The following is a 25,814-nucleotide window of genomic DNA, read 5'->3' as shown; positions in this document are numbered from 1 at the left end:
AAATACAAAAATTAGCTGGGCGTGGTGGCGGGTGCCTATAGTCCCAGCTGCTTGGGAGGCTGAGGCAGGAGAATGGCGTGAACCCGTGAGGCGGAGTTTTCAATGAGCCGAGATCACGCCACTGCACTCCAGCCTGAGCAACAGAGCGAGACTCTGTCTTAAAAACAAAACAAAAAAAAAGATACAGCTTCCCAGTGTCATAACAGCAGAAAGTGGTTAGACATCTGTTACACCTTTACACTGTGGTGACCCTCGGTGATATTTTCTTTATGTTGAATTTTTGAAACTGGTATGCTATTGCAGCAGAATTTGGTCTGGGACATATTACAATGATCGGATTACAATTCAGATTTGGGTTCTGAAATCCATAACCTGGGGTTTAGAACCTTACTTGTAACCATACTGAGTGTGTTGGCTTTTTGCTTTAATGTTTTAGCGCAGGAGAAACAAAGATTTTATGTGTGTGCAATAGATGGGTTCCAAGAGATGTAAAGGCAAGGGAGTTTTGACTGGCTAGTCTGCACTCTCGAATGGTAATCAAATAGCCCCTATCCTGTAATAGGGAAGGGAAGATTGGGCTACAGCCCCATCTAGAAGTTTGCCTGGGAATGGCTGGTTCCCTAGCTCTACAGAGGAATGGGAAGGTGAACAGAGAAATGTGAATCATTGAAGCCACAGAACGAGGAGGAAAGGCAAAACCCTCCCACTAGCTGTCAGATTCTTCTTTATTCTGGGGGCTAAAATGTTTCTACAGGAACATGCCTCCAATGTACAAAACGGAAATCTCTTGGAGAGCTTGTTAAAATGAAGACTCTAATATAGTAAGTCTGGTGGTGGGGATTCAGATGCAGCATTTTTAACAAGCTTGCAGTTGAGGCCCACGCCACTGAGCAGTAAGGAGACAGAATAAGCAACAAATTGCTCTTGTTGCATTTGAGCCTATAACTGGACTCATTCTAACACAGACCTAAATTCTCTGCAACACATTCTCAAAATTTTAATATTCATTTTGTAAATCTGGACTACTGCTAGGATTTACACAATCTCATTATTGTTGATTTCATTCTTCGTGTAAGGGCTTGAGGCAATTCTTTTATCTCAAATGTTTTTTCCCCCCAATTCATATCCAATAGGAAACATCAGTTTCCATTCTTGCTTTCATACTACTTCCTCTGGAGGGAACTCTAAAACAAGAAAACCATTCTAAGGAGTGGAAACGTTTGCAAGAAGCAACAATCCTAAAAGAGGATCAAATCAATGGAGAGATATTTGGGGCAAGATTCTGAGGTTGCCAAGATCCCTTAACTTTTCTATCCTATTCTTATCAACCAAAATAATACTCTCCTAGAGGACAAGGCTTTCAGAACCATCATACCAGAAATTACAGTCAAGTCCAGGTGTGTTGACTGAAGTTAACAAGGTTAAAAGTTTGGCTCTAACCTTAGATCCACACTGCTTGACCTGTGACATTAGCCAAATCAGTGCACCACTTCCAGACTGCCTAAAGACCTTGCACCTGGGAAGTCCTTCCAGTTATTTTAGGTGGTGGAGTGGGCAAGTGATGAAAACAGTGTGGATTCAGAAGACCGGGGGGGCTAGGCAGAAAACAATGCTGGTTAAATGGGCAACTGGGGCACGCTCTACACGTCGAGCAGGAGCTGTCTCTGGAACTGTGAGGACATTCTAATTCCCCAGGATACATGGACCAGGTCTTTGGATGGTTGGTTTATGGAAGTGTAAGTTGGAAAATAATCACAAACCCACACACTCAAAGAGGGTCGGAAAATGATGTCAATGAATGAGGCGAGATGGGTTTAAGACATCAGAAAGTAGTGAGTGCTGGGAAACTGAACACAGGGGTGCGTGTTCTCTCCAAAGGAGCTGGCTGCATCTTACTGTCCACAAAATGGAGCCAAATCTTTGGATTTTGAGAAAAATCTCCTGATTTTTTTTTTTCAATGTAGCAAAAAGTTCAATTTTAAGGACACTGGGCATGACAAATAAAATAGGATTGGGGCCAGATTTGGCATTAAGCATGCTAGTTTGCATCTCTGCCCCGTCACTGTTTTTGCTTTTGGAAAAGAGTGTGCTAGTTACAGGCATAAGACAGTGACTCTACTTCCCCTTCATCAAAGCAGGGAACAGCCATGATTTCACTCTCTCTACCTATAAAATGAGAGGTGACTAAATCTAAAATGGCTTTCAGTTGTAAAATTTTAGGATTCCAAGTAAATGAGATCATCTTGAACTTCCAGCTCCTCTGTGGTTTAGAGCTAGTAATACTAAGTACTACAGTATTTCACTATTTTTCTTTAGCAGGAAAAACACTAAGCAAAAGCTGTATTCACACTGCTTGTCCTCAGGCCAGAGGAAAATAACTAAATGTGCTATTTCTTTTCCTGAGCTTTGGAAACTCCACCACAGAAGAAAATGCAGCTTTCCACAAACGGCTACAATTTATTCCAAGAATTGGTTTTAGATAAATAATCCAAGTTTGTGCAATATTTTTTGGCAAAAACAACCCAAGATTCTGCATACTGCACTGATTTACAATTCAGGAGAATAAATTTAATTTTATGACTCAATAGTCACCAATGAAAAATAAATGACCACTGAGCCATTAAAAAGGTAAACAAAGGGTATATAATGGTCAAATACACACGGAAGAAGGGGAAAACAACAACAAAAAATTTCTGTAAGTCAGGCTACTTGGAAGCTTTTGATAATAAAGCAAAAGCTATTATTTGTTTAGAAAAATACCACTAAACAAATATTTCTATTATTTGTTTAGAAAAATAATACCACTTACCTCCTGAGCAAGCAGAAAGCATGGTTTCAAATACCATCATAATCAAAGATTCCCAAAGCGACAACTGTAGCCCTAACCTAACTCTCTCCAGGCCTTATTTTCAGCTCGTTGAAAGGCACATCTTCGAATTATTTCTGTTCTTATGTTTCACGGCTATTCATGCACCCAGTCCTACCAGTTCCTCTCTTAATTTTTTAGAAAACATAAAGCTCAGAGTTTTCCCAAAGAAGAGTCTTTTGGGGGCTCCTTCAAAACTCTTCTTAGTACTTTCAAAACAACCAATCTACCCTTTACCATTTTCTCATGACCAGAATATTGTGATGGCTGCTGGCTGCTCTCACCCAAGGCTCTCTTCATGCCAATATGTAAAAGCAGTTTAGCTCCTCGTCAGCAAGCAAGATTTTTCTCTATATTGCTCAATCTGCTTAAGAACTCAGGGATGATATTGAGATGTTCTTTCCAAAAACTTAAATTTATACTTCTGGCCTACAAAATACTCCCCCAACTCAAATCTACTGAAATCCTTGCTTAATTCTTCCTCCACATGTTTCCCATATTTTACTCTGCGAATGGCACCTCTACAAATACATGTGACATCATGGCTACACAGAGCTAGTGCCTGACAGTTTCACATGGGGTAACCTGCCTAGCACAGTGAGTTTGCAATAGCTGGGTAAGTGTCAGCCCTTGTCAGTTTTTCTTTTCCACAACACAACAAGAGCTCCTCAATGACAGAATCTGTATGAATGACTTCTTAGGAAAAATGACTTCTTAGGAAAAAAATCTTTATGAATGACTTCTTAGGAAAAAAATCTTTATGAATGACTTCATAGGAAAAAACAAGCTGCAGAGAGCCACACCACAGCTGTTCCTCGCCTGTGGCCAGCTACGCTTTTACCATCACTATTATTCCTGAATTACACTGCAAGGCTCACCTCTCCATCCACACTCTGTAAACCGTACTGCTCACAGATGGAGACCAGCTTCTTCCGATTCAGGTGACCATCACGGGTGATGCCCAAATCTTCACAAACTTCTTGCAGTTTCTCTTCTATCCAGTCTTGGGGAGGCGAAGATCCACTCTGTGAAGCATTCAAGTCATCTGGGTTCCAAAACCTTAACTGGCCTGAGAGAGAAGCAAATGTTGCATGGTTTCCAAAGGAATTACAAAGAGAGAGTGCCTATTCTTAAAGAAAACTGTGCTTTCTGAAAATCAATATTATATGAAAAAGACAATAAATGTCAATTCCATTTTGATTTGGTCCTGAAGCTCCCATGAAACAGAATCAATGGTTCTAAGGCTGCAACTAGAGTAAATGAGTACTTTTTGGCTCCCTGACAGTCATTACTGTGTAATAAATATAATCTCCTGTGCACTATTGCAAAGTTCTAGGTTTGTTTTATTTCAATACTGAGCACATCACAAGCTTAGGCTACACTGATCATAAGAGAAGGCTGGTTGAGGGCCATTATCGAGAACTCTATAAGCTCGATCTCAGCTATAGCTACCAGAATGTATTACCTCCACTTTCTTTCCAATTTAAGTACTACAGCATCTTTTACTGAAAAGAAAATAATCTCATGATAAAAGTCTCAAGATGGCCTGGCGCGGTGGCTCACACCTGTAATCCCAGCACTTGGGAGGCCAAGGCGGGTGGATCATGAGGTCAGGAGATGGGGACCATCCTGGCTACGGTGAAACACCGTCTCTACTAAAAATACAAAAAAATTAGCCGGGCGTGGTGGCGGGTGCCTGTAGTCCCAGCTACTTGGGAGGCTGAGGCAGGAGAATGGCGTGAACCTGGGAGGCAGAGCTTGCAGTGAGCCGAGATCCGGCCACTGCACTCCACCTGGTGGGCGACAGTGAGAGACTCCATCTCAAAAAAAAAAAAAAAAAGTGTCAAGATTAGCCTGTTCCCAAATCTTTACATATGAATATTCTGACATACAGAAACCAACAGTTCAACTAAAAAAAAAAAAAAAATCAATGGCTGCAAGCTGTAAGTTCCCAGTTATCTATACATTAAGACAAATTTCATTTGAAGACTTAAGTATCAAACTACTTATTTAAAAATCAAAACTGCTTATTTATTCTCTATTAAAAGCCCTCACTTGTAAATTTTGCTTTACACATTAGAGATTCTGTAAAGTCATTACTTAAACATGAGATAATTACTGGCACAATTTTGTGTGCTTGGAAGAACCTCAGAGGGTTGAAAGGCATATTTAGTGCTACTCCCACTCTTTACTGACAGGAATTAAGCCCATTACTGCTGTGGCGTTTCAACCTAGAGAACAGGTTGTAATTACACTTAAGTACAGTTAATCCACAGAGGGTTGTGAAGTGGGCTGAGGTTCTGTTAGCTGAACCACAGTGCCATCTTGTGGCCAGAGGATCAACGTGTTCTGATGCTTCTGAAACACATTTGAAACTTGTCAAAGGATGCATTTTTAAATTAACTAATTAATTTACATTGTTATTTTTATTTTTTGAGACAGAGTCTCTTCTACCTCAGCCTTCTGAGTAGCTGGGATGACAGGCATGTGCTAACCACACCTGGCTATTTTTAGTAGAGATGGGGTTCGCCATGTTGCCCAGGCTGGTCATGAACTCCTGGGCTCAAGTGATCCTCCTGTCTTAGCCTCCCAAAGTGCTGGGATTACAGGCGTGAGCCACTGTGCCTGGCCAAAAGATGCATTTTAATAGGTCACTATTTAGGACTGTTATAAAATTAATCTGAAAGTCTGTGTAACAGAGAAATTAGCCCGTAAGTGAAATTATGTATCTCAGTTACCATCTCTTGCACGATATTAAATGCTAGGATTTTAAAACTAAAAGCTATCAATTGTGAATAAATTTTTTGTTGCTGTTTTTCTTAATGTTAATTCCCAGCTGGCCTCCAGCATAAGAGATCAGAAAGACAGGGTGTGGAGAGCACCTGGCAGCCCTTCCCTTCCAGGCACGTCCTGACACACCCGGCTCTTACCTTCCGCTTCATACTCCTCACTGCGTTGCGTCTTCCAGTGCTAGAGGAGGCAAGAGAAGATTAGTGTGCTTTATAACTTATTCAGAAAGAACTATCCTAGCTTTTCCTAGAGCAGATCACTCTCTGGCTCTGAAATCATCATCTAAGTGAGTCACATAATTTCAGGACTCTCTAGTGTATCCATCTAGATGAGTTCTCTTCAGTTAACCAGCCAGTCAGGACGAGACTCCTAAGAAACACCACACAGCCTTCTGCAGCATTTCACCAATGATTTGTCCTCATTTACTAGGTCACTTATTCAACAGCAAAACCTATCACAACCAATTAAACCCAGTCAAAGCAAATATCCAGTATCATCAACCAACAAGTATCTGTACACATGCATTTATGAATTTATTCTTCAATAAATGTGTACTGAGTGCTTCTTTTTGTGCTAGGTACTGTGCTAAGTCTTGGTAATACAACCACAAACAACCATGAACAGGACAAACATATTTCCTGCCTCAAGAAGTTTATATGCTAATGAAGACAAGCAGACAAGAAAACAGGAAATACAACAGGGTAGTATTTTAAGCGCTATGACAAGGAAGTTCAGGATGCTATGTGGCTACACAGATGGGATACTTCAGACTTGGTAGACCGGGAAGAAGCAATGTCTAAACTGAGACCTGAAGGATGAACTGCAGAGAGCCAAATGAAAAGAAGGGGACAGTTGTTATTTGCTGAAGCAAGAAGGCAAGAATGAGCCTGGTTTATCTGTGGCATAGTGAGGAGAGAGATGCAACTTAAAATAAGTAGGCTAGAGAAAGTGTAAGTAAAATGTACATTATCAGTAAATTACATTAAAAGCAGTTCAATTTATCTGAATTGGACCATTTTGCCACCTTATCATGCTTCATTACTCCTGCCTCTTCTCCAAAGTCACAGCATACAGTTGTAATTTGTGTACTGCACAAAAGTGACCTGCTAAGGGCACAGGTCAGGACCAAAATTCAGCCCTTGCTCCACTGGCTGGGGACGGTACAGGTCGTCTTTTGACCAGTTGCAACAAGTAGGTCCACGGTGGCTGTGGCTTCCAGCAAATGGCTTTATCCTCTCCAGCAAACTGCCTAAAACTAATCACTGTTACGGGGGGTTACTACAACCATCAAAGAAAACCCTGCTAGAAAAGGTGAATCGCCCTTTCCAAATGCGGCTGCTGTCATAGCAGTGATCCAGCTTTATGAATGAAGCTGCCTTTGATAACAAATAACCAGCACATTTTCTGGGTAGCTGACCTGTACAAGATTACTTGATTTCTTAGAATCCGAAAATAAACTCGACAGGAAAGTCAGCCTAATTAATACCTGTCTCTAGAACTTGGATTCCTCATGACAGATGGTATGCCACGTAAAATTTTTAGATGAAATGTTGTTTTCCAGTAGTTCATTCAAGTTAATATGAGTTGAAATTCTTCTTTCAGGCAATCTACCCTCATCTACTTTATTCTCCACACTCAATAGTGGTAGTTCTCTCCTCTTAAATGAGGTCCAACCACCTATCATGGTTTCACAGGTCCATGTTTTACTTAGATACTTAAGATAGTACCAATTCAGAGAGTTCATTTAATTTGACCATACCAAACTGACAATGCTGAGATGGGTTACTGCTGACAAACAGTCAGCAGTTTGGAAGACAAACTTGTTTGGAAGACACCAAAAGGCCATAACTCAAAATGCTGAAGTTCACTACAATTCATGCAGATTACAATGGAAGGTCACTAATAAACACAGTATCAATGAAAAATGAATTAGGAATTAGGACACGGTGTGATTTTTGCTTGTGATAACGATTTCATCAGCTCACTGAGCCTACACTTCTACATAAAGACGCCTCTCCAATCTAGTGGATGTCTGACGCATGGTGGGGATGGGGAGTGAATGGTAAAGTCAACAGTCCTTCATACATTTTCTTATATTCTCATTTCTGGTCAGAATTAAATTGTTTTTGCATAAGAAAATTTAAAAGAGCAAAATCATCCTGCCTGTCTGTCCCTCCACATTTATTTCCCTGTTCAACACAGCAGACAATTTAAATGCTCATACTACTCTGGCATCCAAAATTATGAAAATTCATTATTTAGCATACCAGTTGGAAACACCCCAGAACTAAATCCACTAATTCCACCTATGACTAATAAAATAGGGTTTTATGGTCTCAGAACCATTGGTCAAAACCTACCAAATCTCAAACGGGATGATTTCTAACAGCAGAAACAAATGGGAGAAATGGCAGGAGAATGTTATCACTGGCCCCAAAACATAAAGAGAGTCCCAGTTGGAATATACAGCTGTAAAAATGCAACATACACACCTTCGAAAAATCCTTGTCATTACTAAAGCATTGGCTCATTTACTTCTCAGTTCATCTGAAAATAGTGAGCACAGAATTCAGAGATTCAGAGAAGATGCTCCAATATACTGTTTCCAACATCTTATGAGTCTATGGGACTGGGTGCCTATGTCTGATTCACTCTCTGGGATAGCACTTCCCTGCTGCCTTCTTCCCTGGATTCTTACTCCTAACTAATAAGGGATCCAGTACGGGGGCCACTGCGTAGACTTAGGAGCCAGAGTGCCTGGTGCTGAATCATGGCTTCCCTATCAGGTTGGCCTTAGGCAAGCTTCTGACGACTTCTGCCTCAGGTTCTCTGTCTCTAAAATGGGAACGAAGTAGTACGTATTTCATGGAGTTATGGTAAAGTGCTTAGAACTGTGCCTGGCACATAGTAAGCTCTATACAATTTTGTTATTTTTATTGGACATATGTTTATATGATACATGCAGAATTTATTTTAATTTCCATATTTAAACTTAACGTATTCAATTGGGTCGGCCTGGGGAGGTATCTGTCATTCATATACATTTGCAAGAAAAATGCCAAGTCTTCCCAGCAGAGAAGCAAGAAACACAGACAATTCACATAAGAGGTTACATAATTAAAAAAAAAAAAAAAAAAAAACATGTGGGAAGGTTCATCTCAACAGCAATCAAAGAAAGATTAAAACCAAGAAGTCATTTTGTTCCTATTAAATTAGCAAAGTATTTAAGATATGACTTCTACTATCATCAAGGTTATGATTTAAAACAGGTCTGTTTATATGTCATGGGTAGCACTGTAAATGGTTATTACTTTTAGTAACGTAATGGCTTTATGTATCAAAAGCAATAAAAATGTTCATACTTTTTGGTCCAATAATTTCACTTGGTATTCAAAGACAATAAAATCAAGGAAGAAAAGCCATATGTGTAAATATGTACATCACAGCACTTTTTGTAACAAGAAAGTATTAAAAACAATTTAAATATTCAACAACAGCCTAAAGTATAATGATACATTATAATGTAGCCATTAAAAGCATAATTAAAAAACCATATACGAACATGGAAAAGCATCTTATGAAACGTTAAATGAAAGACCATTACAAAAATGCTATCTATACAATGAAAAAATATTTATACAATTAGACAAAGGCTGGAAGGAAATGGAGATAATAAAAACAGATGCATCTTGGTTGAAGGATCATGGGAAACAATTTCCTTTTATTCTTTTACTGTTATAAATGTTTATGCAACAGAAACAGGTACAACTCTCACTATTTATTTGCCCACTAAGTTTTCACTAAATTCATTTCCTGTGACTTGGGGGTGGGATAAAGGGAAGCTCCCTCCTTTGGGTAAATATTGCTCTGCAGCATCTGCAACATCTCCCCATATTATGACAGATGAGGAGGTTTGGTGGGAAGCCCAGGTGCTGCTCAGGCTGGTGAATGTTGGATGCCAAAGCCTCCTAAATTTAGCAGACTGCGGCAAGATCAGAGACACTCAACTGTGACCTGCCTTGTGCACTGAGACCATCCCAAAGAGACATTCTTGAGGAGGTCCAACCCAAAAGTGTCAGATATGGCACAGCCTTCAAAAGCCCAGACAGCATCCTCATCTTCAATGATTTCACACAAAATCTTAAGGCGAGTGGGGGTGGAGGTTGGGGGAAAAGGATAAACATGGTTTTTGTTTGGTTTTGTTTTTAAGACAGAGTCTCACTCTGTACTGCAGCTTCAACCTCCCAAGCTCAGGTGATCCTCTGGCCCTCCCCGCCGACCCACCTACAGGTGTCTGCTACCACACCAGGCTCATTTTTGTACTTTTTTTTGTAGAGATGGGGTTCTGCCATGTTGCCCAGGCTGGTCTTGAATTCCTGGACACAAGTGATCCAGCCACCTCAGCCTCCCAAAGTGTTGGGATTACAAGTGTGAGTCACTGCACCGAGTCACTTTAAACATGTTTTAAAGTCTTCTGGGAGTAGCGGTATCCCAAGAATTCCTTTGTAAGAAACACAGATCCAGCCAGGACCACCCTGCTAAAAGGAGAAACAGGCTTATACTTATGGCTACATTTTCATTCCAAGACTACCTCAGTTGGAGATGGGGCTTACCACACAGATATGAGGAATTCTGTGCTTCTTCCTACCTAGTCTCCACCAAGGATCTGTTCCCTTAATCAGAGGGAGAAAAGCACAGGGTGGTTGAGCATTTGTTATTAAATTGCTATTTCAGGGGGTGGGTGGGGGAAGATTCAATTCATTCACAGCTCATTTATTTTCATTCTCACTGCCTGGAGCCAGTAGTTCCAATTAAAAAGCAGGGAGAGAAGGAGGTTAGAAGGCTGGGAGGTATTAAATCATTCGGTTACTGGAACACCACCAGTAAAGGGAGGCATCATTCTGGAAGAGGGTCCTTCAATTGCTGATGGCTTTCGCAGCACAGTGGAAGCCTGGCAGGTGGCCTGTAGACACAGATCTGCCATGAGCACTAGAAGGACGATTATCACAAAAATCTTTGGAAAAGTAGAGGGGAAAGCAAGGGACAATGGCTGAGATGTGTTCACAAGACTGAATTCATAAGATTTATTTATTCCCTTGAAATGTATGTAGCCTCTCACTGGAGAAAGAATGGATATTAATACACATAAAAATCATCCTGTGGGACTTCACTTTCTCCCTACTCTGGAGGCACAGTGGTGGACAAATAAGCAAAAGGGTTTGGCAGAGACACTGTCTGGGTTGTTTGGCTCTACCACTTTCCGTGACCCCTCAGTACCTTACAAAGGGAGGAGGACACTCCAGTGCATCCAAACGGACATGCAGCCATATGCTTGGCACTTAGGAAACCTTAGCTATTATTATTATTTCAGTCAGAAAAAATGATGTGTTTAGGGGTTTAGACTGCAGAGCCACACTCGAGTTCAATTTCAGCTCTACCACTTACTCGTGGTGTGACCTTGGCCAAGTTACTTAACCTCTGTATGCCTCAGTTTCCTCATGAGTACATGAATAACAACACGTACCTCTGACGGTGTGCTTCACATTTGGAAAGCACTTACAACAGTTCCCGGTAAGTGCCAAGCATTTGTTAATAAATATTACAATTACTATTCTTACTACTTGGATGTGTAAAACTAGGACAAGGGCAGAAGAAACAGCAGACAGACCAGTGCCAGCTTTAAAGAACAAACCCAGAAGAGACTCTCTTTAAAAGCTACAGCCTTGATATGTTAATTGGTTTGATTTAGTTATTTCACAATGTATCCATATATCAAAACATCATGTTGTACACTGTACACGTACATAACTTTTATAATCATACTTTAATAAAGTTAAGGAAATCCCCCAGAACTACAGCTTTGAGCATGATGATTGTGATGAGGCGATGAATTTCCAATTCAACTTAGGATCAGGGCTTCCCCTGGGGCCCCTCCCTGCAGACAGTGTCCCCTAGGCAGCCACGGCTGGCAGGGGCTGTCTTGTCCTTCCTCATTACCATGCCAGTGTACTGGCCAACAGCCCCATTGAGAGTAGGCAGAGGGGAGAAGGTCAGAGGTTGTCCAGCCCCAAAATGGCTGCTCACAAGACAGTCCCCACGCCCTCAGGCAGACAAAGGGAGTCCCCTCAAACCCACTCTGTGGGCCATGCATCTCAATGTCATGCTGGCCATTGTAGCCAGCTCTTGCGTTGTCCTACAGCTGGACAAGGGTGCTCTGCACACGGCGGCTGCACAGGCGGCACCGATTTTTGGAATGCTTTCTTTGGAGGGACATCTGCTTTGCTGGACTGCAGAGCAGATGGCCCGAGCCTCCTGGATCTCCAGCTTCCAGTCCCAAGGCCGGGCCAGCATCTGCAGCCTGTGGTCCTGGTGTGGCCCCTGCCCACAATAGCCCAGCCGCCACCCCCACCAGCCATCTGCTCCAGCGCAGACCTTTGCATCCCGCAGAATGTACGGCTAATTAAAACCATTACGGGGGCAGACGTGGGCCATTCTTTCCCAGCAGAGGTTGCCGAGCTGATCTCAGCAGCCTCAGAGCCTGGAGTAGAGTTGTTTTTTTTTTTCTTTGGAAAGGAGAAAGCCCTGTAAACCCGGACAGAAGAGGAAGGAAATGTACTAGAGTAACACAGCTCCCCAAACAAACTGAGCTGTAGTGTGCATTTAGAAGAGCAGCACATTTAGCTAAGCACAGGAAGTCTCTGAAAAAAACCAGAAATCAGTTTAAGAAGAGTGCTCATTAAAGAAACTTTAAGACTTGTTAAAAAATACAGCATCTATGGCGTATTTCACTGATAGTCCTAAGTATTTACAAAGCCTGTGCTCTGAGCTGGGTAGTGGAAGCTGAGTGTGCCTGACAGGGCTGGCTATTGTTTCTGCAGGGACACACTTCCTGGGACTGTGGTTCATTTTCCACTATGCCACCTTTGAAGGCAAAGGCAATGGAGAGCCTGACAGCCCAGCTCCCAATCTCTCCATTCTGAACTCCGGGACAAGCTCCTAAGGCCAGGGTTGTCACGACTAGAATGCAAATCAGTGCCTTTATCTTTTAAGGCAATTAACTGCTACAAGTGCATGCAGGGGATAACAGGAATTAATACGATTTTTAAATGCACATACATTTAGATGAGTCCTATTACAAATTCACACACATTTAGATGAGTCCTGCCACACTGAAGGCTAAAAGGCCTTTGGTACCGCTGGTTCAAGGAAATGCTAAATTTAAGAGTTTGGGCCTTAAGCCTCTTCTCCTACCAAGCAAGGTTGGGGACTAGTTTTGGTTCACTGGATTTTAAAGTCCTTAAAGGAAAGAGATTAAAAAAATACCTTTCCTGCTCCTCAGAGTTGCTCAGAAAATAACGAATACTACTTTTCTGTTGGAAAATATTTAATGATATGTAGGACAGAAAATGTTACTGTCATCACGAAAATTGATTCTTGATTTCTTGCCCATTTTAGTTTCTAGTTAGAAAATAAATATTAGAAATTTTTGATCTGGAAGGAGGTGGGGCTGGGGTCTGGTCTCCAAGAGAATTGCGCTGGGATCAAGTCAGCAAGGCTTACCAGGACACTAAAGCCTAAAAGCGTGTGTCAGAAAAAAAGACATTTTATAAGCTTTGAAGGGGCTTCTTTCCATCACTTTCAAATGATCTACAATTGCATCTTGAATGAATGTTTCATCTCTGGGAATAGCCATATGATCTGATAAGACTTAAGACAATGAAGGAAAAGACTGGAATTCCATTTAAAAAAAAAAAAAAAAAAGTCTATCCTGAAGACATCATAGCGTTTGGTAGAATAAATGGCATCAGCAATAAAACTGCTTGCTTTGTCAAAGACCGGAACAGAAAATTTAACAAGGGAGTAATAGGAAAATAGGTGCATTTCAGCTACAAAAGATCTTAGCAGAACTTCTCTTGGTTATTAAGTTTACTCCAGAATTAAATATTGACTCTGTACGATGTAAATGAATAATTCATAAACTGCAAAGTTATGCATACATGAAAATGAACATAAGGGAAAAGATAAGTCAGTTTCACACTTCTTGAAGAAGTTTCATTTTATGTAGGGTAGTAAAATCAGTTTGTCTTTTTTTAAGCTTTTTAACAACCACCTCCCCATCCTCCTACCCTCATAGTCCCAACACAAAGACTGGATTTGCTTGTAGTGCAGTAATCAGCTTTAACTTTTCTCTCAGGTCCTCACTTAAACCACACTGTGCAAGCCAATGGTTTTGGCTTACACTACTATTGTCTACAGTTGGAGAAATGACTGTATAACACCCCTTGCTGTTGATAAGAATCTTACTAGACCCGATTTATTCCCTGTGGAGGAAAACAGTTAACAAGGTGTACCCTGTTTTCAACCAGGGCAGAAAGCAAAGTGGCCCTGCCCCAATTGTATTAATTGCACAACCTTTTCTACCAGGTCTGAGTAATCGAGAACAGAATTGAGAATTAGTTTAGTTTAGTTTTGTTTTCCCTTCCACCTACCCTCAGAAGAAACATGAGCATAAAATTCAAGGACAGTTCAGTAGCTATTAATACACAAGGCAAAAAATGTACTCTTCTGACTCTCACTTGTTTCTTAACGAAGTCAAGCAAAAACAGTGACAACCAAAATCTTCTCATTAATCACACTGTAGGTTGAAATCAAGAAGGTACCCTTTGTTAGTCTGGATTAATTCAGAATAGAAATGGCCAACTGAATTGACCTGAGCGAAAATGATCCCATAAAAAAAGAAAAATCACCACTTTCTTTTCAATATCACCCAAGATGAGAGGTCAGACTCCCAAGGGATCCATTTGCCAGATAAACACGTGAAATTGGAAGTCGAACCCTCATGGTAGCCTGATGGTGGGACCTACCTGTCACTTATGAATTAGCACATTCTGCTTCGGGATTTCCAAATGAAATTCTGAAATGCGTATTTTAGTGCTGAAAATCTGGCTAGATTACAGCAGCCTTTCCCTACAGAGTAGCTTTACTGCCTTGTAAACTAAACTTGGTAGAAGAGACATGCTTAATAGCTAGGTTATATATTTTCTGTTTCAGCAGGAAAGAATCAAAGTGCCCGATAGAAGCATGGGGTGGGGGAAGGGATAGAAACTACTAAAATGTTTACAATTTATGTTGGGGCTGTAACATATACAAACTAAAACAAAAGTAAAACATGATCAAAAGCAACTTGTAACAAGATTCATTTTCATACATTCTACTCAGGAGAGGAGGCCAAGGTGGCAGAACATTTGCTACCCCCTAGTGCCAACATGGGCTCTCCCACCCGTGCCACCACATCACAGTGGGCACTCTGAATAGGCACCAGATGAGCTCCAAGTCCCTTGTAAGTAATGAAGCCTGAAGCTTCACAGTGGACTTACATTAAATATAAACTTAGTTGTTTCAAAGCAATCTCTATAATAGCCTCCCTCTCACATGCCTGTATTTCTAGATGTTTTCTTGAGTGGGAGATGAAGGGTGGAGTTGTAAGTAGACTGCAGTGAATGATTCTCAGTAATCACTGAGGATGACCCGTAATTTGGATTATGCTTATGGGCAACAGGAGAAGGCCCTCCAAATAAGGACACAGAGAAAACATTGTGAACCACTAACCCAAGAGCCTAGGAAGGAATTCTGGCTGACCTGTAGCAACCTCCCCTACTATGAAATCACCTTAGAGGGCAAAAAAGGAGAAATTATTATTTTATCTTTTCAGATGACTGTCTGCTCACTAATCCCTATAGGATGAGTTCCTAGAAGGAAGCCAGCCCCCTTGGGGACAGTTTTTATAGGAATTGTGACACTGTTCCATTCCACTGCCCACCCCTCCACAATCCTCAGAAAAATAAAATTATTCTTTGATGCAACCTAGAGCTAAAATTAGTCTTCTGTTGAGTAGCAACAGTCAGATTTCCCTCTCTTTAACTTCGGATGATGGGTTTAGGCCCTTTTATTGTCTTCATCACAAACAGAAAAAGTCATTTTAGGAAAAATGAGGCATGTCTGAGAGCAGGGAAAACTGAAGTCCAAAAGTGAGCTGAGAATCCCTCCTTTCCCTAAGCTGGGATCCCGAAGTCAAAGGAAAATTGCAATCAAAACAAAGAAGGCCTGGCTCCAACTCCCCATCTTATTACTCCTTATGAAATAGTCACATCAGAGGAGACTCGACCCCAGTCCCTCCTTCCACATTGCCCAGTAGCCCCAAGATTAAGTATGAGCCCAAGTTGGGAGCCCAAATTCCCAACATCCTCAAAGAGAAGAGACAGAAGGGCTTTCAGCAACCAAAAGGGAGAAAAAAGCAGCCAGTAGTAAAATAAAGAACTGTCAGAGGCCGGGCGTGGTGGCTCACACCTATAATCCCAGCACTTTGGGAGGCGAGGCAGGTGGATCATGAGGTCACAAGTTCAAGACCAGCCTGGCCAAGATGGTGAAACCCCGTCTCTACTACAAATACAAAAATTAGCCAGGTGTGGTGGCACGTGCCTGTAACCCCAGCTACTAGGGAGGCTGAGGCGGAGAATTGCTTGAACCTGGGAGGCGGAGGTTGCAGTGAGCCGAGATTGTGCCACTGCACTCCAGCTTAGGCAACAGAGTGAGACTCCATCTCAAGAAAAAAACAAAACAAAACAAAAACAAGAACTGTCAGATTCAGAACTCATCATAAGAGGAAGAAATCGATTCCACACATCATTGAGAATTTTTTTCCTCCCTACACTCTGCAGCTTGGGGCCACTCTATAACAGGGAAGATCACTGGGTCTCCTAAGAGACCTGCACAGCTTCTGTAGAAGGAACAGAGGTTTCTAGAGCAAGCTTGTGCTGCCCGTTGCATGAACTTCTGAAGGCCAACAGAATGGCCCTCAACTGCTAAGCCTAATATGGAAAGTGGCCAGAAACAGGAATGCTGTCTTGCCATAATAGTAAGTAGCAAGACTGACGCATTGACAAGGCTGTACCACAAGATTCCTGCATACACGGGAGTGAAGGCAGTGAGTGTGACCCATAGCCATAGCTGCTGGGCAAAGCTGGGCTTTGCCCTTTTAACTGCCAACAGGAACATCGAAAATGTCTTGTGTGAAGCTATTAACTTTTTTCTTTTTTTTTTTTTTTTTTTGAGACAGGGTCTTGCTCTGTCACCCAGGCTGGAGTGCAGAGGCATGATCTCGGCTCACTGCAACCTCTGTCTCCCGGGTTCAAGCGATCCTTCCACCTCAGCCTCCCCAGTAGCTGGGACCAAAGGGCATGCACCACCATGCTCAGCTAACTTTTTTAAGTTTCGTAGATACAAGGTTTCTTTATGTTGCCCAGGCTGGTCTTGAACGCCTGGGCTCAAGTGATCCTCCTGCCTCAGCCTCCCAAAGTGCTGGTAGGCATGAGCCACCATGCCCAGCACTGAAACTTAATTTTTTAAAGAGATGAAGTGATTTGAAAACTGACAGGCACAATTCAGCTTACAAAACACTTTATTTTTAGGCAAGAAAACAGTTGGATGGGCTTTGGTTTGAGTCTACTTTTGGTAACAAAAAAAGGTGTGATACAAAGGTATTATCTTGTATTCCTACAGGCATTGCTCTGGTGTGGGATATAACAGAATAGCAAAGTTGAGTCAGTTGGAGTCCTTGCTGAGAACAGAAATCCAGAGAAATGACCGGCTCCAGGCCTCTATTTGCAGTTCTGTTGATGGAGGGTGGTGAACGCTACAGCTACTGTGTATAGCATCAAGAGGTCATATCTAAGAGGTTTCTGGAGGAGTTAAGGGAAGTTGTAAGTACATCAAGGGTGACATGATTGTCCCAAAATACCCTTTAAATGAGACATAAGCCACAAGATTTTGCCCAGGCTCAGACCTCAACTCTTATCTTTATTTATACATGAAACCAAAGTCTCACTTTAAAAATAGCAAATCTCCCTGGGCACCAGTAGAAAACATATAACAAGGATATAAGAAATATGTTGCCAGCAACAAAGCTCTGCCCAACAGCTTTCTGGGTATTCCTAGATAAGGACTAGAAACTCATGTCAAAAAATAAGTAAGCATTTACTTTCTTAGTACCAAATAATAATACCTTGGGGACTGAAATAGTTGGGGAAATGAGATATTAAACTTGAAAGTGTTTTCCAAATAACAAAAATCTACCCCCTAAAGGACCGAGACATTTGAACCATTTTTTTCATAAAGATGTACATTCCACACCACTCAGGGTTATAGAACAGACTTTATGATACTTTTCCTGACAATAAGAAAATTATTACGAATGCTGTACTAACTGAAGTATGTAAATTACTTGCATCCCTGAGATTATATATGTAAAATTTTTGTGCGTATGAGTATATGTGTTTTACTGGGGAAAGACCCCATCTCAATTCGCAAAGAGACCCAAGAAAGCAGAAGGACTCCTGAAACTGTTCTCAGCTTTTTCTGCTTTTGGCTTTTTCTATTTTCAGCTGTCACTTCTCATCCACACTAATCTTATACCACTTTTGTGGTTTTTTTTTTCCTCTTCTCTCTTCTAGTTGCTTTTCTCCCTCTCTTCTCAATAACGTTTCTGCCACTGCTGCTTCACTTATGGTGAAGGACAAGTGTCATTTGTTTTTTAAAAAAATGATGCAGACCTCTGATCAGCAGACTGGTCATGTGTCCTTACAAATATCCATATTTTTGGCCAACATTTTGGCTCAACACTTGGACTCTTTTTAGTTACTTTTGGATTTTGGGGCATTCTGGAAAGTTGAGGAGGACACCGGATGTCTGATTGCTGGGGCCATTGTTGGGAGCAAGCTTCCTGTAGACTTCGGTAAGCTGAACATAGATGTTAGACTGCAGTGAACACACAGGTGTGCGTGCACAAACACACACACACACAGACACACACACACATACACACACAGAGTCCACTGACAATCTACAGACCACTTTCAGAAGGTTAAGGTGCTTTGTTTCTTTTCCAATTTATATTAGTATCTGAAATATCTGCAGCCCCAGTCTGAGCTGGGATTTGCAAGAAATATTTACAGCTTGCTCAGCATGGCATTTTCAATCATGTTCTATAAATGGGAAGCTGGTAAATGAGCCATAAAGAAAGAATAAAGAAAATGTTACTGAACCTCCTTTATTGGTAGATTATGGCAATATGCAAAATGAAAAGATGGGGAATGAGGGAGGCTGGCAACTCTCCGCATGCTGGAGAACGAGACAGGCCTGGGTGCAAGGAAACCAGCAGGAAGAACCATGGCAACTGTTGGGCACTGGAAAGCACCCCTGGCTCAGTATCTTGAGGCAGAAACCAAGTGTTCGAGCTGCTTTATCACACTACGAAAGATAAGATGCAGGCTCTCGAAATGCCTGAACACGTTGCTTTCATTTCCCGCTATAGATGCTGTTTTATAGTTTGGGGCAAGGGTAGGGGAGGAGCTGGTTCGCCTTTTAAATAGCTAAAAATGATCATGCTATAGAGGAGAGAGATATTCAAGAACTAGAAGTGGGAGACCCCAGATGATGTGGACACACCTGAACTCTAAATGTATACATGACGCATGCACAGAAATGTCAGCTCTCCAAAAGCTGAAACGAGGTAAAAACATTCAAAAGATAGAAACATTACGTGTGTCCAAAAGGCAAGTAATAAGATTAGCAAGGAGTTGGCAACTGAGAAAAGCCCACATCGTGTCATCAACCCCCTCAGCTCTCCTGTCTCTGTCCTGCACTGACGTGGGGCTCCACACTCGTGATCCAGATGAACGTGCACGCCCAACTCCTTACCTCACTGCAGTCACTGGCTGGGATGTGTGAAGGCCGCGCTTCTTCATCCAGTGGCTCAATCACCGTCACTTCGGCAAACTCCTCCACGGACTCTTGGAACTCGGGCAAGGACCTTCGTCCATAACGCTTCCCACCTCTAACATATTTGGGCTGAGCTTCTAGTGAGCAGTCTGAGTGAGGAGACAAGAGTTGAGGCCACATGACATCAGAATCTCAGTTCTTAGCTGCCACTCACAGCCATCGGACACAGCCTCTTATACCAGCCTCAAAATAGACCACCACTGTTTGCCAGCTGTGGTGGCTGTGGGTGTATATGAACCATCAGGTCAGATGCAGAACACGCCTTCTAATTCTGAATGATTTATGGGGCCATGAGTATATATCTGCACATGATGGGAGCCATCCAACAATGGCAGCAAGGGATCTGACTTAATAGTAGAGGATTAAGGTCAGGAAAAGGTGAAGGGTCACATTTGTTCTTCTGTTTATTAAGCTGGGTTTTCCAGCAGGGTGGGGAGACATCATATTAACAAAGAATCACCTTGGAGGAAGTCTTAGAAAATGGTAATACAACGGACACCAAATCAGCACTGTAAACTTAGTATCCACATCAATTAGTCTGAAACACCCTCCCTTACCTTAGTGATTCCGCTGTTAACCATTCCACTCTCTGATCTATTAGACAAGCAGGATAACAGAACAAAGAAACGGACACAGCACATTCTAAGTAATTAATGACAGCTAGTTACTTATATGATACCCGGCATCAAGATCTCATTGTAAAATTAAAAGCAGTGAAATAAAATAGCAAATGTGAAACCACGGTAAAAAAAAAAAACTGTATTGTTTTATCTCTTTGTAAGCATCGGTGTTGCACAAAATAAAAAGGAATGTGCATGAGGAGCGAGTCATCTCTTGACCTTAAAGAAGGACTTCAGCATTTTGACATCACAGGTCTCAGGTTCAACATTCACCACCTTCCCTGTCACCACCACCACCACTGCTGGATCACCACTGCTGGATCACCACTGCTGGATCATCACTGCCATCACCACCACCACCACCACCACCACCACCACCACCACCACCACCACCACCTCCACCGCCACAACTACAAGCTAAGCTTTTTCCACGATTGGAGCTTTAAAGCAATAAAATAAATACTTCACTCTATTCAAATGTTATCTCGGATATAGAATTTTTAGCACCTTGTACAGCATTAGAATAAAATGTTTCATTAAAGTACAAAAGATGGCAATGCTTTGATTTCTGTTGTCTGATTGTCCACACAGACATACTCTCTCGAGAACAGATATGTATTCTGTTTGAACATGAGTCTTAGCAAGGTATGTCTGAACTCAGACATGTAGACTTTTAAATGAGATTATGTACACATATTATAAAAACGACAATAGTTGATTAGATAAGAACTAAAAGAATGACTGTTCCTTTACCACCATTGAAACCATGTTGGGGTTCAGCCATTACTTTACAGTTTCCCAGGGAGGACTGGCGACCCTCTTTGACTAACCACCTCCCTGCCATGTCCTTCCGCTGGGACAAGCTCAGATTTCACTAACTTCACAAATGTGGCCAGACACATCCTGAAAATGCTCAGCAAAGCTCAGAGTGAAGTATTTATGCTAGCCGTATCATTTCCAGTGATATTTATATCCAGCTTTTAAAAAGTCCCAGTCAAGTCATTTTATTAGGTCGAGTGATTCTCTTACAGGAAGTGTTTAAGCATACAAAATTTATACTGAAAATTGCATGCATATTTGAAGGTACCTTTTATCAGAAGACAGTGTGTCAGCTTGTGACCATTCAGGAGCGGCCCAGACACCCGAGCTACTTGTTGGCAGCTGACACCCACAGATGCTAGTCAGATAAGAGGCAATGCAGAACCATCCTTAATTTATTACCTATTCTTAAATTTTGGTGGCAGACAACAAGATACACCATTAGTGACCATAGGGTTTGGCAAAGATTAAAAGGAACACTTAGAACCTTGGATAATGAACCACGGTATTTTCCCAGTGTAAGAACAAAGTCGTATCCTGGGGATGGAAGTGGTGAAGGAGCTCTTACTGCATGCTGCACTTCATCAGCGGTTAAAAAAAAAAAAAAAAAAAAAAAAAGCAGTGGGACAACACAACTATCTGTTAAAAATCCATCGTAATCTAATCCCAAACCTACCAGTGGATGAAATGGTTCCCTAGTTGTTTATTATTCACTACCCCATGTAGTGCATAGTGTAGATGCAGTGGCGGATTCAAAACAGCTCTTTTTCTAAGCAATAAAAGGTAATAGATTGTGAGCCAACAGGGACCCTGTGGAGTTTTGGTTTATTTACTCATTTATTTTTGCATTGCCAGGCATTAAAACGTTTATTTCATTATCTTATTTAATATAATAACCAATTTGAGCAAACTTTAAGTTAATATCCTTCATAGAATACACAAACATGATAAAGTCAATTTCTAGAGACATCTACTAAACTGTGTAACCTTTCTGGAATAAAGACATTAGCACACACAAAGAAAAATGGGTTAAAGTTTCTCATTACCACGCATGTGACCAATAACGAAGTGGATTAATCACACCATTTAAAAAATAGTCACCTCTTAGAATGACACACTCACACATCCCTCTCCCATTTAGAGCATCCACCTCACTGCACTTAACATGATACGAAGGGAACAGAGATGGCAAAGGTAAGGATGTCCAGAGAGAATATTCATGGTCCCATGAATGTTCTTTCCCATTTTCCATTTCTCCTATTAGCCCTTCCTGGGTTACGCATTGAAAACACAGTTTCTCCTTATCAATCTCAACCAGAGATTTAGAACTGAAAAGCAACAGTTCACGGAACCATGCGGACTCTAAGACACGCTTACCCACTCAAGTTAAAGAATGCCTTGAGCCTTTCTGACCATGCCTAATGGAAGAGATCCAAAACTGCAACCCTGGGGCTAAGTTTACTTACTTTATGAGCACATCCAGATGGAACCTTTATTTTTCAGGGTGTCATTCTGGAACAATCTTACCTATGTCAGATAACATGGAGGCTTTTGGTTTATTAAGAAATGAAATTATCGACATCACAGAGCTTCCTTTAACACAGGTGAGAGTAACTGCTCCAATTACCACCTCCAAGAAGGGACATGAAATGCCTGGCCAGTATGGCGAAACTCCGACTCTACTAAAAATACAAAAATTAGCCAGGTGTGGTGGCTTGTGCCTGTAGTCCCAGATATTTGGGAGGCTGAGGCAGGAGAATCGGTTGAACCTAGGAAGCAGAGGCTGCACTGAGCTGAGATTGTGCCACTGCACTCCAGCCTGGGCAACAGGGCGAGACTCCATCTCAAAAACAGAAACAAAACAAAACAAAAAGAAATGCTACCAAAACAAAGTATAAAGGATTGCCATGCTTTCAGTGTTTCAGTGTTTGAGTTCCTTGAAAGTATATTTATGATTCTCCCTGGACTGTCAAAATTCTGAGCCATTTTTCCTTCTTTCCCATTTTCCATTTCTCCTATTTGGCATCACTACAAAAATTAAAATGGGCTTCAAAGGAAAGCAGACAAGCCCGGCTTGCCTAGAGCTCTCTCAGACCCCATCCCTGGAAAGCTTATTATGAGACACACCAATCAGAAGAAGGTGGCTTTGAGGCAGTCCAACCTGACCTAGTTTAATGGTCTAGGTTTTATTCCATAAACCAAATGTTTGGTTATGAGCAGGGGACAACAGAGAAACCTTGTTTCAGTCCTCTGCTGGAGTAATGTGGAAGTGAGTGACGGTCTCTACAGAGCACGTAGGAAAAACATCTGATCCAGGAGTTAAAAAGATGAAGACAATACTATTCCTTCTGCCCTTGGAAACGACAATTGGGATGCTCACATGCCACATTTGTTATCTCACATCTCATCTGTCCCGAGAAGAGAAACTCCAGAGCTGTGATAATGTTCCCCTTCCAAATCAGGATAAACCACCATGCACATGTATGATGCTTGACCAGAGGTCTTGCACTCATAATAAAAAGAAAGTTAAAACGTGGTGTCAGGGAAAATGACCACTCTGAGTAGATAAGCCAGCTGAAGCCAGGGGAAATAACCAACAGCCGCCTCATTCCTCGCCCAATTCCTTTCCCACTAGCAGTGTGGAGGGGAGAAACACAGCCTCCCCTACTCCAGGTTTCAAGCAATACAGAGTACACTTTTTAAAGCTCTCCCCTAAAACTGACCACTGCATCAGATCACCACATCTGCATCAGATGTGATACAGGTCACTGCTTAAAATGCTCAGCTCTCCTGAAACCACTGCATGAACGGCCAAAGCCAAAGCAATGAGGAGCTAAGGGAAGCTAAAATCATTATGCAAAACCTGAACACTAGATATCCAATTGAATGCTTTCTTTGCAAAAAACACAAGCTCAGGACCTGGAACGAAGCAGCCATAGTTGCTTCCTGGAAGTTAAAGGAGATTTTTCAAAGATGCTCCCCAGTGTTAGGCAGATTCGTTTAACGCATAAGCGTATTTACCAAACACCTGCCATAGGCAAAACATTATGTTGTCCCTGTTGAGAAATAAGATGATGGATATTTTATCACTTTTTTGGAATAAAAAAATTCCCTGTTCCCAAAATGACCTGAGGCCATCTCCAAGGTTGAAGAAGAAAACCCTGTCCTTAGGGTGCTGGTATTCTCATTTTGGAATTGCTCGCATAGGACTTTGCTTTCTATGTCCCTTCCTGACCCATTTAGCGAGCCTGGGAGACACCCACCCCCATCCAAAGAACCTCAGCACAGGAGGCCCATGTTCATGTTACATTGCTGCTGCGCTCACAGGAGTGCTGAAATCGTTTGAAAAGGAAAGGTAAAAAATGAAGCATGCGCAAACATCAAGGACAGCATCCCCAAGAAGCTTTCTGGGGAAAAGGCAGTCATGCAGCAAATGAGCCTCACCCGGCCCCATTCTGCATCCCACCTCCTTGCCTTTGCTGAATGTACCATCACACAGGGATTACACAGTGAAAACGCAAACCCACGCCTGATTCTAAATAAGAGAAGGGAAGAGAATCCAAGGCAAGACTAAGACCAAGAAAAATACAGACAGAGACCAATGGAGACTGACAGAGAGAGACAGATATGGAGAGAGAATGAGAGAGAGACTGAGACCAATAGAGAGAAAGAAGTGGGTAGGGAAACAGGAGATAATAGGGACCTAGAGGCCTATGGAGGGGTAGGGAAGGGGAGCCAGAGATATAGATGTGGGAGGACCACCAGGAAGGGAAAGGGTGGAGTAGGAGACTGAGGAGGAGGAGGGGAGAGGTGAGCTGGAGTGGAGGAAACAAGGGAGTGGGGAGGGGAATGTCTCAAGGATGGGAAGGGAGAAGAGGAGGCCAAGAAAGGTTAAACATTAAAAAGCCATCAGCAAAAGCTTTCTCACATGATCTGCCATTCCTTTTGCTTCCCAGTGCACTCCCTGCCTCTAGGGCCATCACCAGTAAGCAGCCTCACCACACTTCTGTGTGCACTAAGCCCTTTCCAAGGTAGCTGCTTGGAAGGGCATTAGCACCTCCCTCCCCAACTACTCTCTCCTGGAAACTCCACACTATACACACGCGCGCACACACACACACACACACACACACACACACATATATATATCTCAGACACAACTCCCAAGTAAACTGTTTCATTATCAAAATTCTCACCAGTCCTATTTAATTTTAAACGACATGAGCATTTCTTGCACATATACATATTTTTAAGTTGCCTTTTACCCTTAGTAAATTTACCACATAAATAAGTATTCTTTCATAGCACAGTTTAATAGCTACTTAGTCACTGATTACATAGATAGAGCATGATTTGCCTATGAATACACTGTCCAATTTCTTCACTTGCTTTATACAGGCTGAGTATCCACTATCTGAAAGGCTTGAGATCAGAAAGAAGTGTTTCAGATTTAGGACTTTTTCAGATTTTAGAAAATCTAAAGTGTATCAGTTGAATATCCCAAATCTCAAACTCTGAAATCTGAAATGCTCCAATGAGCATTTCTTTTGAGTATCACGTTGGTGCTTAAAAAGTTTTGGATTTTGGAGCATTTCATATTTGTGGATTAGGGATGCCCGACATATATATACACATTTTTATGTACATCTATAACTATATACATAGCATAAAATCTGAGAGTAGCATGGATTAGCCAAAAGCATTATGATAGTTCTTGGTGCCTATTATCTTATGTAATCCTAGAAAGGTTCTATCATTTTACAAAACATCAGTAGGCATAGGTGTTTCCAATTTCAGGATTATAAACACATCCTAATATCCTCTTTTGTTGTTGTTGTTGGCACTGGTGGTGGTAATGGTTTGCTTTTTTTTTTTTTTTTTTT

At 41.7% G+C, this 25,814-nt stretch overlaps 1 protein-coding gene across 3 annotated transcripts in view; it reads right to left on the bottom strand.

Moving 5' to 3' along the window:
• NIN (ninein (GSK3B interacting protein)) overlaps positions 1-25,814 on the bottom strand; it is a 112,274-nt gene that overhangs the window by 54,012 nt on the left and 32,448 nt on the right. For all 3 annotated transcript variants that reach the window (XM_011999746.1, XM_011999749.1, XM_011999748.1), the window contains exons 4-6: positions 19,412-19,581; positions 5,797-5,836; positions 3,745-3,935 (exon numbers count right to left, since the gene is read on the bottom strand). In XM_011999746.1, the coding sequence (XP_011855136.1) occupies positions 3,745-3,935; positions 5,797-5,836; positions 19,412-19,581 (401 nt within the window). The remainder of the gene's footprint in view (positions 1-3,744; positions 3,936-5,796; positions 5,837-19,411; positions 19,582-25,814) is intronic.

Source organism: Mandrillus leucophaeus, unplaced genomic scaffold, assembly GCF_000951045.1.
Source record: "Mandrillus leucophaeus isolate KB7577 unplaced genomic scaffold, Mleu.le_1.0 Scaffold60, whole genome shotgun sequence".
NCBI classification, from domain to species: Eukaryota; Metazoa; Chordata; class Mammalia; order Primates; family Cercopithecidae; genus Mandrillus; species Mandrillus leucophaeus.
The sequence above is the reverse complement of the archived record's forward strand: the minus strand, read 5'-3'. Positions and strand labels throughout refer to the sequence as shown.